Genomic DNA, 15806 nt, shown 5'->3' on the forward strand with positions numbered 1-15806 from the left:
TGAAGAAAGTGAAATGAGCATACAGCTAATTCTGATGTGACAATAATGCTGGAAGGCTCCTGTGCCTTGTGGAACCTGGGTCTTTTGTCACTTCTTAAAAGAATGAACTATGTTTTTTTTATTTTTTATTATTAGGTTTGATCTGATTGACATTACAGGGATTATTAAGAGGTAACTGTGAAAAGAACCTACAGTATTTGTTAGCAACACATTAACAATACTAATGGATGCCAACAAATACTGTTCTCCCCAACTTAAGGAAACAAGAAACAGAGAACTCTTACAGGAAATATTACCAGAAAAAAAGAGTTGAACCTGTGACAAAAGACAAACCTGCCCCAGGATCACCAAGTTTGAACATACAAATTTGCAAAAAATGTTGAATTTTGCCTATTCTTACAGAAACTACACTACAGGCATTTCTGGGAAAGCAGCTCTCCACACTACTACTATTTACTTCTGAGTAGTTACACAGTCCCATCTACAATTCCCTTCTCTATTCTAGTAAAGACTGTCATCAGGGCAATATTTCTGTTTTTGTATAGGACTATAGGGTCCAGTGTGTGAAATATTTAGGTCTTCTTAATGAATTATAAGCTGTTGTGATTCAACATGTACTTAAAAGTGAGAGGAACTCCCATCCCAACCCCCCCCCCCCCTTCCCCCCAAAATATTACCTGGATAGCAGGAGCAGCTGAAAGTGCTTCTGTAAAGCATATCATGCACATGTCATCAGCGTCCTGTTTCAGACTGGTTGCACTTTTATCGCAACCATGCAGGCAAGGCAAACAGTGGTCCTCATTCTTCACCCCCCCACATGGATGCCCACATGGATGGGTCTTGCTACAGGCGGTCTTTGCATACTCCTGGAATAACAAAATATTTGCATCATATCAGAGTATCGCATGGTGAAAGGAGTTTCCAACAAAACCCGAACAGTCACTGGGGCATTTCTGCTCACCTGGCAATCTGCATCAGAGCACACACTGCCCACAGCTGATAACTCCGTCCCATTTCTGGAGCCACAGAAACGGCATGTTTCAGAGCTGCTGCTCGCAGGCTTCCCTATAGGAAACAAACCGTAACATGACTAACTTTACTTTCCATTCTACTGTGGTCAAAGTAAGTGGCATGTGTAGTGGTGAGCACTGTTTACTGGTTCTCAGGTCATGGACAAATGGACATGTTAACTGAAGGATTACACATTTATTTCTCGTAGTCCATAAGGGATTTTGGGGAATCTAGTACAATGGGGTATAGACGGGGTCCAAAGGAGCCAGTGCACTTTAAATTTCTTCAACTGGGTGTGCTGGCTCCTCCCCTCTATGCCTCCTCCCACAGGCAGTTACAGGTAAAAACGTGCCCGAAGGAGAAAGGACATATATGAGAGAAGGAAATCTGATAATGAAGAGTGGTGAGATTTACACACCAGCACACCACTAACATATAACAACTAGCAACAATAACCTGCAGAAAAGTCAATGCACTGAGGCGGGCGCCCAATATCCCTTATGGACTACGAGAAAAGGATTTACCGGTAGGCAATTAAAATCCTATTTTCTCTAGCATCCATAAAGGATATTGGGGAATCTAGTACGAAGGGGACGGCCCAAAGCTTCCAGAACGGGCGGGAACGTGCGGAGACTTCTGCAGCACAGCCTGCCCAAAATGGGTATCCTCTTTGGCCAGGGTATCAAACTGGTAGTACTTCACAAAGGTGTTCTTCCTCGACCAGGTAGCAGCTCAGCATAGTTGCAAGGCCAAGAGTCCTCTGGCAGCCGCCCAGGAAGAACCCACTGATTTGTAGAGTGGGCCTTCAGAGATTTAGGAACAGGTAAGGCTGCCGACACATAGGCCTGTTAGATAGTAAGCCTATTGCAACGACCAATGGACCGCTTTGAAGCAGGACAACCCTTTTTCAGTGCATCATAGAGCACGAACAAAGAATCCGTCTTTCTGATCAGAGCCTCTTTCTTGACATGGATCTTCAAGGCTCGGACAGCATCCAATGCCTCCAGAGGAGTAGAAGCGCCAGAACTGGACGGAATCACAATAGGCTGATTCAAGTGAAACGCAGAGACAACCTTCGGCAGGAACTGCTGCCTAGTGCGGAGCTCCGCTCTGTCCTTGTAAAAAAGACCAAATGGAGACTTTTACACGACAAGGCCCCCAGTTCTGAGACACGTCGAGCAGAAGCCAGGGCCAGTAACATCACTGTCTTCCACGTGAGGTACCTGTCTTCTAGTCATCAGAGCTTCAAACTAGGAGGAGTGTAGAAACTGAAACACTACATTCAGATCCCAGGGTGCCGTAGGCGGCACAAAAGGAGGTTGTATGTGGAGTACCCCTTGTAAGAAGGTCTGAACTTCTGGCAATACTGCAAATTTCTTCTGGAAGAAAATGGAGAGGGCTGAAATCTGGACCTTAATGGAACCCAGACGTGAGCCCTTATCCACACCAGACTGCAGGAAACGTAAGAAACGTCCCAAGTGAAACTCAGTAGGCGGATACGTGCGTTCCTTGCACCAAGAGACATATCTCCTCCAGATATGATGATAGTGTTTTGACGTCACAGGTTTCCTGGCCTGAACCGTGGTAGTAATAGCCTTCTTGAAAGACCCTTGTCAGCTAGGATGTTCCGCTCAACCTCCATGCCATCAAACAAAGTCGCCGTAAGTCCGGGTAGACAAACGGTCCTTGCTGAAGAAGATTGCGTCTTAGTGGTAGAGACCAAGGGTCTTCGACGGACATGTCCAGAAGATCTGCGTACCACGCCCTCCGAGGCCAATCCGGGGCAATCAGAATTGCCTGGACACTTTGATTCCTGATTCGCTTTATCACCCTTGGGAGCAATGGTATTGGAGCAAACAGGTAGACCAGCCGATAAGGCCAAGGCGACGCCAGTGCATCCACTGCCCTCGCCCGAGGGTCCCTGGTCCGTGAGCAATACCAGGAAAATTTCTTGTTGAGACGAGAAGCCATCATGCCTATTTGTGAGCAACCCCACCGGTCAATGATCTGCTGAAACACCATATGCTGGAGCCCCCACTCCCCAAGGTGGAGATCGTGACGACTCAGGAAGTCCGCCTCCCAGTTGTCCACACCCGGAATGAAGATTGCAGACATTGTTCTTGGATTTCTTTCCGCCCAGAGGAGTATCTTTGACAACTCTCGCATTCAGGCTCTACTTTTTCTCCCTCCTGGTCGACTGATATACGCCACTGTCGTGGCGTTGTCCGACTGTACCTGGATCACATGATCTCTGAGCAGAGGAGAGGCCTGAAGCAGGGCATTGTAGATCGCCCGAAATTCCAGAATGTGGATCGAAAGGAGGGCCTCATGGGCTGACCACCTGCCCTGGAACTGCACCCCTTGGGTGACAGCACCCCATCACCGTAGACTTGCATCCGTTGTGAGGAGGGTCCAATCCCGAATCCCAAAACTCCAGCCTTCCAGGAGATTGGAGGACTGTAGCCACCAAAAGAGGGAATTCCTGGCCTGAGGTGACAGTTGAATCATCCGGTGCATCTGTAGATGCGAGCTGGACCACTTGCTCAGGAGATCCAACTGAAATGCTCTGGCATGGAACCTCCCATACTGGGTCGCCTTGTATGAGGCAACCATCTTTCCCAACAATCGTATGCAAAGATAGACGGACACTCGAGTAGATCGGAGCACCATGCGGACCAAATCCTGAAGTGTTTTCGCATTGTCCTCTGGTAGAAGCACCTTCTGGGCCACAGGATCCAAAAACATCCCCAGGACCAGAAGCCTCTGAGATGGCTCCAGGTGGGACTTCTGCAAGTTGAGGATCCACCCATGGTCTGACAGAAGATGGATAGTGCAGTCGATATGGAGCAACAAAAGCTCCTTGGATCGTTCTTTTATCAGAAGATCTGCTTTTATCAAAAGATCGTCCAGGTAAGGGACAACACTGACCCCCTGGACCCGGAGTTGGATCATCATCTCCGCCATCACCTTCGTGAATACCCTCGGGGCTGTGGACAGGCCGAAGGGCAATGCCTGGAATTTGAAGTGATTGTTCAGAAGGGCAAACCGCAGGTACGCCTGATGAGGCGGCCAAATCGGAATATGGGAGGTAGGCGTCCTTTATGTCCAAGGAGACCATAAATTCCTGTTCTTTCAGGCCCGCAATCACTGCTCACAGGGATTCCATCTTGAACACCTTCAAATAAGGATTCAAGGATTTTAGATTCAAGATCGGTCTGACCGAACCGTCCTGTTTCGGCACCACAAACAGGTAAAACCCATTGCCGTGTTGCGGTATTGGTACTGGAACAATGACGTGGACCAACTTTCGGATGGCCTGTTGCAATGTAACTTGCATATCCTCCAAAGCTGGTAAGCTTTATTTGAAAAATCGTTGGCGAGGAGTACTGTCGAACTCCAGCTTGTAGCCCTGAGATCGAGATCTCTGTCCAAGGCATCATGGCAGGAAGTCTCCCAGAAACGGCTGATGTGACGCAGTCGAGCTCCCACCTCGAGATCCCCTCGGGGTGGGTGGGGCACCATCATGCTGAGGCCTTAGAGGACGCAGAACCGGTGGACTGTTCCTGAGAACCGGTGCTTGCAGGTTTTCTGGACTTACCTCTGGTGCCTCTAGTCGCATTGGAGGCACCTCTGGCCTTAGATCGAAATCTGTGAGACCGAAAGTGCAGACAAAGGAAAAATTACCCTGTGAGATCGAAAGGACTGGACAGATGGTCCCGGATAGGAGCATCTCGCCGGCGGGACCCCAGAGGGGAGAAACGTGGACTTCCCGGCCATAACTTTGGAAATCCAGGTATCCAAAAGGGGTGGGATTCCACACTAGGTTTGGATTCCACGTCCGCTATCCACTGACGCAACCACAAGGCCTTGCGTGCCGACACTGCCATCATGGCAGAGGCCCGAGCATTAATGTTCCCCATCTCCTTGACTGAATCACAGAGGACACGTGTAGTGTCCTGAATGTGTTTTAGGAGGGTCACCATAGTGACCAAGGGCATATCCCCCAAGAGGCCCCCCTGAATTTGAGTGGCACAGGAATGAATGGCATGAGTCATCCAGCAACCCGCAATGACCGGCCTTTGCGATATACCTGCTGCCATGTAAATAGTGTAGTCTCTATTTTCCTATCCCCAAGATCGTTTATGATAAAGTAGCCTGGGGCAGGAAGCACCGCCTTTTTGAACAGACGAAAGACTGATACATCAACCCCAGTGGGTTCCTCCCAAAATTTCCTATTGTTAGGAGCAAATGGGAAAGTGCGCAAAATTTTTTTGGGACACTTGGAATTTCTTATATGGATTTTTCCAGCCCATCTTGAATAGGTCAACTGACTCTACAGAATCAGGAAAAGTGACATTAGGTTTGTTTTGTACAAAGAAAAACGACTGCTGTGACACAGCGTTCTCTAGAGGGAGCTTTAACATGTCCCATATAGCCAGAATTTCAACACCCTGAGCAGAATCGGGATCCCCACTAACAGGGTTTAAGTCCTCACCATTCTCATCTGTATCAGAGAGTAGTGCAGGTAAACCACACTTTTGTGGTCCTGCATGAGAGGAGGTGGGCTGTGCCGCATCTGCCCTAGCAGCTAAATCTGTAACAGCTTGTTGTAGTAGCTGAGTTTTCTGTACATTAGCAGTGAGCTGGGACGACATATCTGACATCAATGTTTTAAGAGACCTTAACCAGTGGGGCTCTGAACCCTCTCCCCCAGCCCCTTAAGTGATTTGTGAAGATTGGCTGCATTGTTCACATGAAACAGAACCAGATGATAATGGGGAGAATCTGGTGTGGCATACACTGCACAGCTTGTGTTTACCCATGTTTGACAGTGTCAAAGTCGAAAAATATCATAATGCATATGCCTTGTACTAACCCCATGCACATGCCCGCTGCTCGTGCACTCAGTCCGCCGTGCGTGCACATATCCGCAAGTTGCGTAAGATCGCTCCGGCGATCATGCGCATGATATGGGTATTTACGGCGGAGTTTGTGAGCGTGTAGCGTGTTATTAGAACATTGCATATTTAACCCAAATAGCGTATATTGTAGATATAGTTCCCCTAGACCATGTCAGCGAGTATTATTAGTTTAAACAGTTCCTGGACAGAGAGATTCCTCTTTGCATGATAGGAAGGGTCAGATAAAGGTTGGAAGGTGATGTCTAGTATCCAGCTGTAGGGTATTTTGAGGGTAACATTCCGGTGTTAGTTAGAGAAAGATCGCTTGCTCCTGCGTATAGTTATGTACAAAAATAAGAATTTACTTACCGATAATTCTATTTCTCATAGTCCGTAGTGGATGCTGGGGACTCCGTAAGGACCATGGGGAATAGCGGCTCCGCAGGAGACTGGGCACATCTAAAGAAAGCTTTAGGACTATCTGGTGTGCACTGGCTCCTCCCCCTATGACCCTCCTCCAAGCCTCAGTTAGGATACTGTGCCCGGACGAGCGTACACAATAAGGAAGGATTTTGAATCCCGGGTAAGACTCATACCAGCCACACCAATCACACCGTATAACCTGTGATCTGAACCCAGTAAACAGCATGATAACAGAGGAGCCTCTGAAAGATGGCTCACAACAATAATAACCCGATTTTTGTAACAATAACTATGTACAAGTATTGCAGACAATCCGCACTTGGGATGGGCGCCCAGCATCCACTACGGACTATGAGAAATAGAATTATCGGTAAGTAAATTCTTATTTTCTCTAACGTCCTAAGTGGATGCTGGGGACTCCGTAAGGACCATGGGGATTATACCAAAGCTCCCAAACGGGCGGGAGAGTGCGGATGACTCTGCAGCACCAAATGAGAGAACTCCAGGTCCTCCTCAGCCAGGATATCAATTTTGTAGAATTTTACAAACGTATTTGCTCCTGACCAAGTAGCTGCTCGGCAAAGTTGTAAAGCCGAGACCCCTCGGGCAGCCGCCCAAGATGAGCCCACCTTCCTTGTGGAGTGGGCATTTACAGATTTTTGGCTGTGGCAGGCCTGCCACAGAATGTGCAAGCTGAATTGTACTACAAATCCAACGAGCAATAGTCTGCTTAGAAGCAGGAGCACCAAGCTTGTTGGGTGCACACAGGATAAACAGCGAGTCAGATTTCCTGACTCCAGCCGTCCTGGAAACATATATTTTCAGGGCACTGACAACGTCTAGCAACTTGGAGGCCTCCAAGTCCCTAGTAGCCGCAGGCACCACCAATAGGTTGGTTCAGGTGAGACGCTGAAACCACCTTGGGGAGAAACTGAGGACGAGTCCTCAATCCCGCCCTGTCCGAATGGAAAATCAGATAAGGGCTTTTTCAGGATAAAGCCGCCAATTCTGACACGCGCCTGGCCCAGGCCAGGGCCAATAGCATGACCACTTTCCATGTGAGATATTTTAACTCCACAGATTTAAGTGGTTCAAACCAATGTGACTTTTGGAACCCAAAACTACATTGAGATCCCAAAGTGCCACTGGAGGCACAAAAGGAGGCTGTATATGCAGTACCCCTTTTACAAACGTCTGAACTTCAGGGACTGAAGCTAGTTCTTTTTGGAAGAAAATTGACAGGGCCGAAATTTGAACCTTAATGGACCCCAATTTCAGGCCCATAGACACTCCTGTGTGCAGGAAATGTAGGAATTGACCCAGTTGAATTTCCTCCGTCGGGCCTTACTGGCCTCGCACCACGCAACATATTTTCGCCAATTGCGGTGATAATGTTTTTGCGGTTACATCCTTCCTGGCTTTGATCAGGATAGGGATGACTTCATCCGGAATGCCATTTTTCCTTCAGGATCCGGCGTTCAACCGCCATGCCGTCAAACGCAGCCGCGGTAAGTCTTGGAACAGACAGGGTCCTTGCTGGAGCAGGTCCCTTCTTAGAGGTAGAGGCCACGGATCCTCCGTGAGCATCTCTTGAAGTTCCGGTTACCAAGTCCTTCTTGGCCAATCCGGAACCACGAATATAGTGCTTACTCCTCTCCATCTTATCAATCTCAGTACCTTGGGTATGAGAGGCAGAGGAGGGAACACATACCCTGACTGGTACACCCACGGTGTTACCAGAGCGTCTACAGCTTATTGCCTGAGGGTCCCTGGACCTGGCGCAATACCTGTCGAGTTTTTAATCATGTGGAAGACTTCTGGGTGAAGTCCCCACTCTCCCGGGTGGAGGTCGTGCTGAGGAAGTCTGCTTCCCAGTTGTCCACTCCCGGAATGAATACTGCTGACAGTGCTATCACATGATTTTCCGCCCAGCGAAGAATCCCTGCAGCTTCTGCCATTGCCCTCCTGCTTCTTGTGCCACCCTGTCTGTTTACGTGGGTGACTGCCGTGATGTTGTCCGACTGGATCAACACCGGCTGACCTTGAAGCAGAGGTCTTGCTAAGCTTAGAGCATTGTAAATGTCCCTTAGCTTCAGGATATTTATGTGAAGTGATGTCTCCAGGCTTGACCATAAGCCCTGGATATTCCTTCCCTGTGTGACTGCTCCCCAGCCTCGCAGGCTGGCATCAGTGGTCACCAGGACCCAGTCCTGAATGCCTAATCTGCGGCCCTCTAGAAGATGAGCACTCTGCAACCACCACAGGAGGGACACCCTTGTCCTTGGTGACAGGGTTATCCGCTGATGCATCTGAAGATGCGATCCGGACCATTTGTCCAGCAGGTCCCACTGGAAAGTTCTTGCGTGGAATCTGCCGAATGGGATTGCTTCGTGGGAAGCCACCATTTTACCCAGAACCCTTGTGCATTGATGCACTGAGACTTGGCTCGGTTTTAGGAGGTTCCTGACTAGCTCGGATAACTCCCTGGCTTTCTCCTCCGGGAGAAACACCTTTTTCTGGACTGTGTCCAGGATCATCCCTAGGAACAGAAGACACGTCGTCGGAACCAGGTGCGATTTTGGAATATTGAGAATCCAATCGTGCTGCCGCAACACTACCTGAGATAGTGCTACACCGACCTCCAACTGTTCCCTGGATCTTACCCTTATCAGGGAATTGTCCAAGGAAGGGATAACTAAAATTCACTTCCTTCGAAGGAATATCATCATTTCGGCCATTACCTTGGTAAAGACCCGGGGTGCCGTGTACCATCCATACGGCAGCGTCTGAACTGATAGTGACAGTTCTGTACCATAAACCTGAGGTACCCTTGGTGAGAAGGGTAAATTTTGACATGAAGGTAAGCATCCTTGATGTCCCGAGACATCATGTAGTCCCCTTCTTCCAGGTTCGCAATCACTGCTCTGAGTGACTCAATCTTGAATTTGAACCTCTGTACGTAAGTGTTCAAAGATTTTAGATTTAGAATCGGTCTCACCGAGCCGTCCGGCTTCGGTACCACAACAGTGTGGAATAATACCCCGTTCCCTGTTGCAGGAGGGGTATCTTGATTATCACCTGCTGGGAATACAGCTTGTGAATGGCTTCCAAAACTGTCTCCCTGTCAGAAGGAGACATCGGTAAAGCCGACTTTAGGAAACGGCGAGGGGGAGACGTCTCGAATTCTAATTTGTACCCCTGAGATATCACCTGAAGGATCCAGGGGTCTACTTGCGAGTGAGCCCACTGCGCGCTGAAATTCATTGAGACGGGCCCCCCACCGTGCCTGATTCTGCTTGTAAAAGCCCCAGCGTATACTGAGGGCTTGGCAGAGGCGGGAGAGGGTTTCTGTTCCTGGGAACTGGCTGATTTCTGCAGCCTTTTTCCTCTCCCTCTGTCACGGGGCAGAAATGAGGAACCTTTTGCCCGCTTGTCCACGAAAAGACTGCGCCTGATAATACGGCGTCTTCTCATGTTGAGAGGCGACCTGGGGTACAAACGTGGAATTCCCAGCTGTTGCCATGGCCACCAGGTCTGAAAGACCGACCCCAAATAACTCCTCCCTTAATAAAGCAATACTTCCAAATGCCGTTTGGAATACGCATCACCTGACCACTGACGTGTCCATAACCCTCTACTGGTAGAAATGGACAACGCGCTTAGACTTGATGCCAGTCGGCAAATATTCCGCTGTGCATCACGCATATATAAAAATGCATCTTTTAAATGCTCTATAGGCAAAAATATACTGTCCCTATCTAGGGTATCAATATTTTCAGTCAGGGAATCCGACCACGCCAACCCAGCACTGCACATCCAGGCTGAGGCGATTGCTGGTCGCTGTATAACACCAGTATGTGTGTAAATACCTTTTAGGATACCCTCCTGCTTTCTATCAGCAGGATCCTTAAGGGCGGCCATCTCAGGCGAAGGTAGAGCCCTTACAAGCGTGTGAGCGCTTTATCCCCCCTAGGGGGTGTTTCCCAACGCACCCTAACCTCTGGCGGGAAAGGATATAATGCCAATAACATTTTAGAAATTATCCGTTGTTATCGGGGGAAACCCACGCATCATCACACACCTCATTTAATTTCTCAGATTCAGGAAAACTACAGGTAGTTTTTCCTCACCGAACATAATACCCCTTTTTTGGTGGTACTCGTATTATCAGAAATGTGTAAAACATTTTTCATTGCCTCAATCATGTAACGTGTGGCCCTACTGGAAGTCACATTCGTCTCTTCACCGTCGACACTGGAGTCAGTATCCGTGTCGGCGTCTATATCTGCCATCTGAGGTAACGGGCGCTTTAGAGCCCCTGACGGCCTATGAGACGTCTGGACAGGCACAAGCTGAGTAGCCGGCTGTCTCATGTCAACCACTGTCTTTTATACAGAGCTGACACTGTCACGTAATTCCTTCCAACAGTTCATCCACTCAGGTGTCGACCCCCTAGGGGGTGACATCACTATTACAGGCAATCTGCTCCGTCTCCACATCATTTTTCTCCTCATACATGTCGACACAAAAGTACCGACATACAGCACACACACAGGGAATGCTCTGATAGAGGACAGGACCCCACTAGCCCTTTGGGAAGACAGAGGGAGAGTTTGCCAGCACACACCAGAGCGCTATATATATACAGGGATAACCTTATATAAGTGTTTTTCCCCTTATAGCTGCTGTATAGTTAATACTGCGCCTAATTAGTGCCCCCCTATCTTTTTTTTAACCCTTTCTGTAGTGTAGTGACTGCAGGGGAGAGACAGGGAGCTTCCCTCCAACGGAGCTGTGAGGGAAAATGGCGCCAGTGTGCTGAGGAGATAGGCTCCGCCCCTTTTTCGCGGACTTTTCTCCTGCTTTTTTATGGATTCTGGCAGGGGTTAAATGCATCCATATAGCCCAGGAGCTATATGTGATGCATTTTTTTTGCCATCCAAGGTGTTTTTATTGCGTCTCAGGGCGCCCCCCCCCCCAGCGCCCTGCACCCTCAGTGACCGAAGTGTGAAGTGTGCTGAGAGCAATGGCGCACAGCTGCAGTGCTGTGCGCTACCTTGTTGAAGACAGGACGTCTTCTGCCGCCGATTTTCCGGACCTCTTCTGCCTTCTGGCTCTGTAAGGGGGCCGGCGGCGCGGCTCTGGGACCCATCCAAGCTGGGCCTGTGATCGTCCCTCTGGAGCTAATGTCCAGTAGCCTAAGAAGCCCAATCCACTCTGCACGCAGGTGAGTTCGCTTCTTCTCCCCTTAGTCCCTCGATGCAGTGAGCCTGTTGCCAGCAGGTCTCACTGAAAATAAAAAACCTAATCTAAAACTTTCACTAAGAAGCTCAGGAGAGCCCCTAGTGTGCACCCTTCTCGTTCGGGCACAGAGATCTAACTGAGGCTTGGAGGAGGGTCATAGGGGGAGGAGCCAGTGCACACCAGATAGTCCTAAAGCTTTCTTTAGATGTGCCCAGTCTCCTGCGGAGCCGCTATTCCCCATGGTCCTTACGGAGTCCCCAGCATCCACTTAGGACGTTAGAGAAAGTAGATTATGAACATTAACTGTATTTACTGTAAATTACATATGCGGCGGGAATCCAGAGGATACCACCCACAAGAGCAGTTGAGAATGACATCGCCCACCTTTTCAAATCCACCTATGACCTTTGCTGTTATGTGTAGACATATCTGTGTCCAATGAACAATGAGATTACAGTGACCATTGTATTGTGTATGCATGTTTGTGTATAAAAAGATCATTGTTGCCTGGCCGGTCAGAAGACTCTAAACGCTATCTGTATGACCTGCGGAGGACCGAGTTCGGGTTGCGCTTGCGAATATTCTCACGTACGTACATTCTCTGTAGCCATTATTTCTGTTTAGATTTACTTGTTAGTCTGTAGTGTATAAACTGTATTGTTTTACCTTTTTGGAATCAATCCACGGAGGCCTTAGAACCCTGTGGTTTAAACTACAAACGGTGTTGTGTTTTCACTTTCCTGCCTGGGATTTAAAGTAGATTTATCTGTTTAAGGTGTATAAGCATTGTTAAGGTGTACGCACTGCGGATACTTTGTATCGCCAGCGCTACTTAAGGTTTAAAGGTATAACATCGTTGCAGTACTTTGCTGCAAAAGGTTTAAAGTATAAGCATATCATTACACTGTATTATTAACAAGGTTTAGAGGTTATCCATTGTGTGAGCGCTCGCTGTGTGTACTCCGTACACTCAGCGCAGCGTGCGTACGCCAAGTGCGTACCACGTGCAGGACTCTGTACGCAAATAGCGTACAAAGTACGTAGCACGTGCACGTAGTCTAGCGGCCATAGCGGCTCAACGGTAATAGTGTACAAAGGGGTATAGCTTTGCGATCTAAGATAATACCAACATTATCAACAGTAAGCACAACAACATACACATACATCCAGACAGTTATATTGCAAGCCTGCCCTACTGTATGTGAGAGGAGACACACAGTGAGAAGGACACCAGCACACCCTTAGCTGTACAGCCCCAGTGAGGCTCTCAGCTAACTATATCACAGTAAACACTAACAAATTCTGTCCTGTAGAGGACCCAGATAGAGTACAATAGCGACTCTCCCCCTTTGCTACACCCTGTACCAGATATCCAGTGTGGCTGAGGAGTCAGGAAGCACTGTATGTGCTGTGGATGACTATATTAAGCAGAGGAAGGCGCCAAAATGCCTCTGGTCCCGCTCTGAGGAAGCTCCGCCCCCTCCAATGGCGCCGGAGATATAGTTATTGTTTATACTGGCAATGTCTCCTATCAGCTTAAAAACATCACAAGTAGTGCTAGTCTAAGCGGTTTTCTGCCAGTCTACACGGGGGATCTTAGGGGGTTCTCCCCCCCCCCCCGGGAGGGTCCCGTACGTCGCGCCAGCGTTCAGCCGTACAGTGAACCGGGGGACCCCCTACTCACCACAGATGTCACCTTCAGGCAGTGTTAGGGGTGTGCGGTGTGCTGTGACATCCAAGGCGCAGTGCCCCGCTGAACAACAACCCCTCAGGACGGTGGAAGAACCCTGACTCTCCCCACCAAGAAAACAGAGGCAACACGACGCTTTTTTCTGGAACACAGCCCTCCCTCCGCACCCTGCTCAGCCCTCAATGCCGCTGCCTATCAATCTGTCAGTGGGAGAGGGGAACTGCATGCGTCCCACTCTAAATAGGGCCCTAAGATGATACTGTGTATCATTTATATCTAATACACTTACCTGTCTGCTCTCTGAATTCCACCATGGCTTTCATGGTTTTAGAGTCTGCAAGAGCCATCAACCAGAATAACTTTGTTCTTCCACAGCCCTCATGCAGATCAACCTTGATTGCCTCTTCCTCTTCTTTGAACACCTATATAAAATATAAAAACCCACTAAATGAAAACTCATATCAGCAGATTAGAAAGTGCACAAATTATGATTGAATTGTGTTCTACAGATGCCACGCTAGATGGAAGATGCCTGATGTGAGTGAGCTGACAGGTCCCATGCAACTCTACTAGCATTGGGCAATTTTTTTTTGCTGAAAATGCATCTTAGAAGGAGACTGGGCTGACGATTTGGATATCTGACACTTGTATATCTGCGTGTGACTGAGTCTGTACATGGAGCCCAACAGAACTTGATATGGAAAAGAGCTGCGGCTGTTACATTGTAACACTTCATATGCAGATTCGGAGACTCAGTCGCACACAGATATACAAGTGTTACATTTCAAATTAATCAGCCGAATCTCCTGGTGCACCCTAGCCACATCTAAGATGCATTTTAGAATAAGATGCAGACGCCAGCAGAGTCTCATTGATATCGCACATCGAGGGGTGTTGTTTGACGCAGATGAAGCAAAGATGAATGCGGACACATCTGTACCTGTAACATTTATTCATGTGAATATGGTCACTGGTAAAGGTGTGGTTAGAAGTAATATCTTGCCCATGTATTTAGAAATGTATGTGTGAGTTTTAGTTTTATAAAGTGCCATTTTCTTCAGTTGCAGAAGTCTGATAAATGGAAGTAGCTGCGCCTTCACATTACCTGTCTTTGATGGGATTTTGTTCGCCGGTGGAGGTGCAGAAATCGATCACAGTCTGTGCACAAGTTCCCACAAGCATTGCATAAAATGATTGCCGCAGTTTCACCATCGTCATGATTGTCGCACATTGGCTGAGAAACAACAAAAGGGAAATTAAACAGATTTCCAGTGTCTCTGCTAAAGGATATAAAGAGCACATCTATGATGAACCATGTATATAAATGTTAATATTATAATAAATAAACAAATCACACTCTCTTTCCCATGCACAAGATTTTAAAGCATCCCACTAGTTTGTTTGCATGATGAACGGTCCCTTGAAGTACAGCAGGCTCCCCAGTCCTATCACTGACTTCTAGATGAGCCAGGAAAACATATTTACAAAGGCAGGTTAAAAAAATGAGAACAATTAACAATTGCATGTAAAAAAATATTAGTCATTGGTTCTAAAAGCAATGAGATAAGTTACCATTTGTTTTTGCTGGCCATCCTTCCCCATCCACCTCCCAGAAGATAACCGGTCCACGTGATCTTGGTCAAGCACACACAATGATGCTACAGCCAGCCATAGCTAAAATACATTTATGTAATGTTAGTTTCACCAACACAAAAATAAAAACCATTATGATATCTGAAAATGTGCAATATGCAATATATACTGGTAAAACATTTTTTTGTAACTTAATCACTTAAAACATAAAATGCAGTGATGTCAGGATGGAGAGGGGGCTGCAGAATGAAAGAAAACACTCTGCTGCCACGCATGTAATGTTAAGAGGTGTGAAACGGCCCAGGCCAATTCATGTGCACAATTACTGAATCAACCAGGACAGGTTAAAGGGACTTGCCAGTCTATACGTAAAAGCTGTATAATTAAAGGCTAAGCTCCTGTAAAGCAGATTATACTCTCTAACGCTGGGTGTACTGCATCACTGAGTGTATTCTATGTGATGTGTAATACCACATTTATAGGGCTATTTGTGAGCAATAAACATATCTCATTCTAAAAGATCCTGCTTCCAGTATTATACAAAACAAATGTTGAAGCGCCTGTGTCTTTAAGATTACTGTTTCAGTACACACTTTAAAATAGAACCAGACAGACTTTTAATTTGTAAACTAAGAGATAATGAGCCCACGTTCGCTTCTATATAGGGGCTGTGTTTACCCCTAATTATATTAGAACGGACAAGGATTAAAAAATAGTGGCACTCATGGGGTCAGAACTCACAGGGCATATATACAGAGAGCCGATGAGGTTATATTTAATTGTTTAATTAAAAAGAAACAAACAATACATAAAACATAAAGCTCCTGACACGTTTCGTCACGACCTCACGTGACTTTTTCAAAGGAAGGTCGTGACGAAACGTGTTCCCCCTCACACAGCCGGCACCTTGGGAACTACACACCACGGAGTCACCGACTATCTCA

General features: G+C 47.5%; 1 protein-coding gene across 16 annotated transcripts in view; it reads right to left on the reverse strand.

Annotated features, from left to right (window-relative positions):
- MYCBP2 (MYC binding protein 2) overlaps positions 1-15806 on the reverse strand; it is a 705517-nt gene that overhangs the window by 15630 nt on the left and 674081 nt on the right. For all 16 annotated transcript variants that reach the window (XM_063952980.1, XM_063952968.1, XM_063952974.1 and 13 more), the window contains 5 exons: positions 14842-14943; positions 14375-14503; positions 13559-13691; positions 962-1065; positions 678-866 (listed from right to left, as the gene is read on the reverse strand). In XM_063952980.1, the coding sequence (XP_063809050.1) occupies positions 678-866; positions 962-1065; positions 13559-13691; positions 14375-14503; positions 14842-14943 (657 nt within the window). The remainder of the gene's footprint in view (positions 1-677; positions 867-961; positions 1066-13558; positions 13692-14374; positions 14504-14841; positions 14944-15806) is intronic.

Source organism: Pseudophryne corroboree, chromosome 2 (genome assembly GCF_028390025.1).
Source record: "Pseudophryne corroboree isolate aPseCor3 chromosome 2, aPseCor3.hap2, whole genome shotgun sequence".
Taxonomy (NCBI): domain Eukaryota; kingdom Metazoa; phylum Chordata; class Amphibia; order Anura; family Myobatrachidae; genus Pseudophryne; species Pseudophryne corroboree.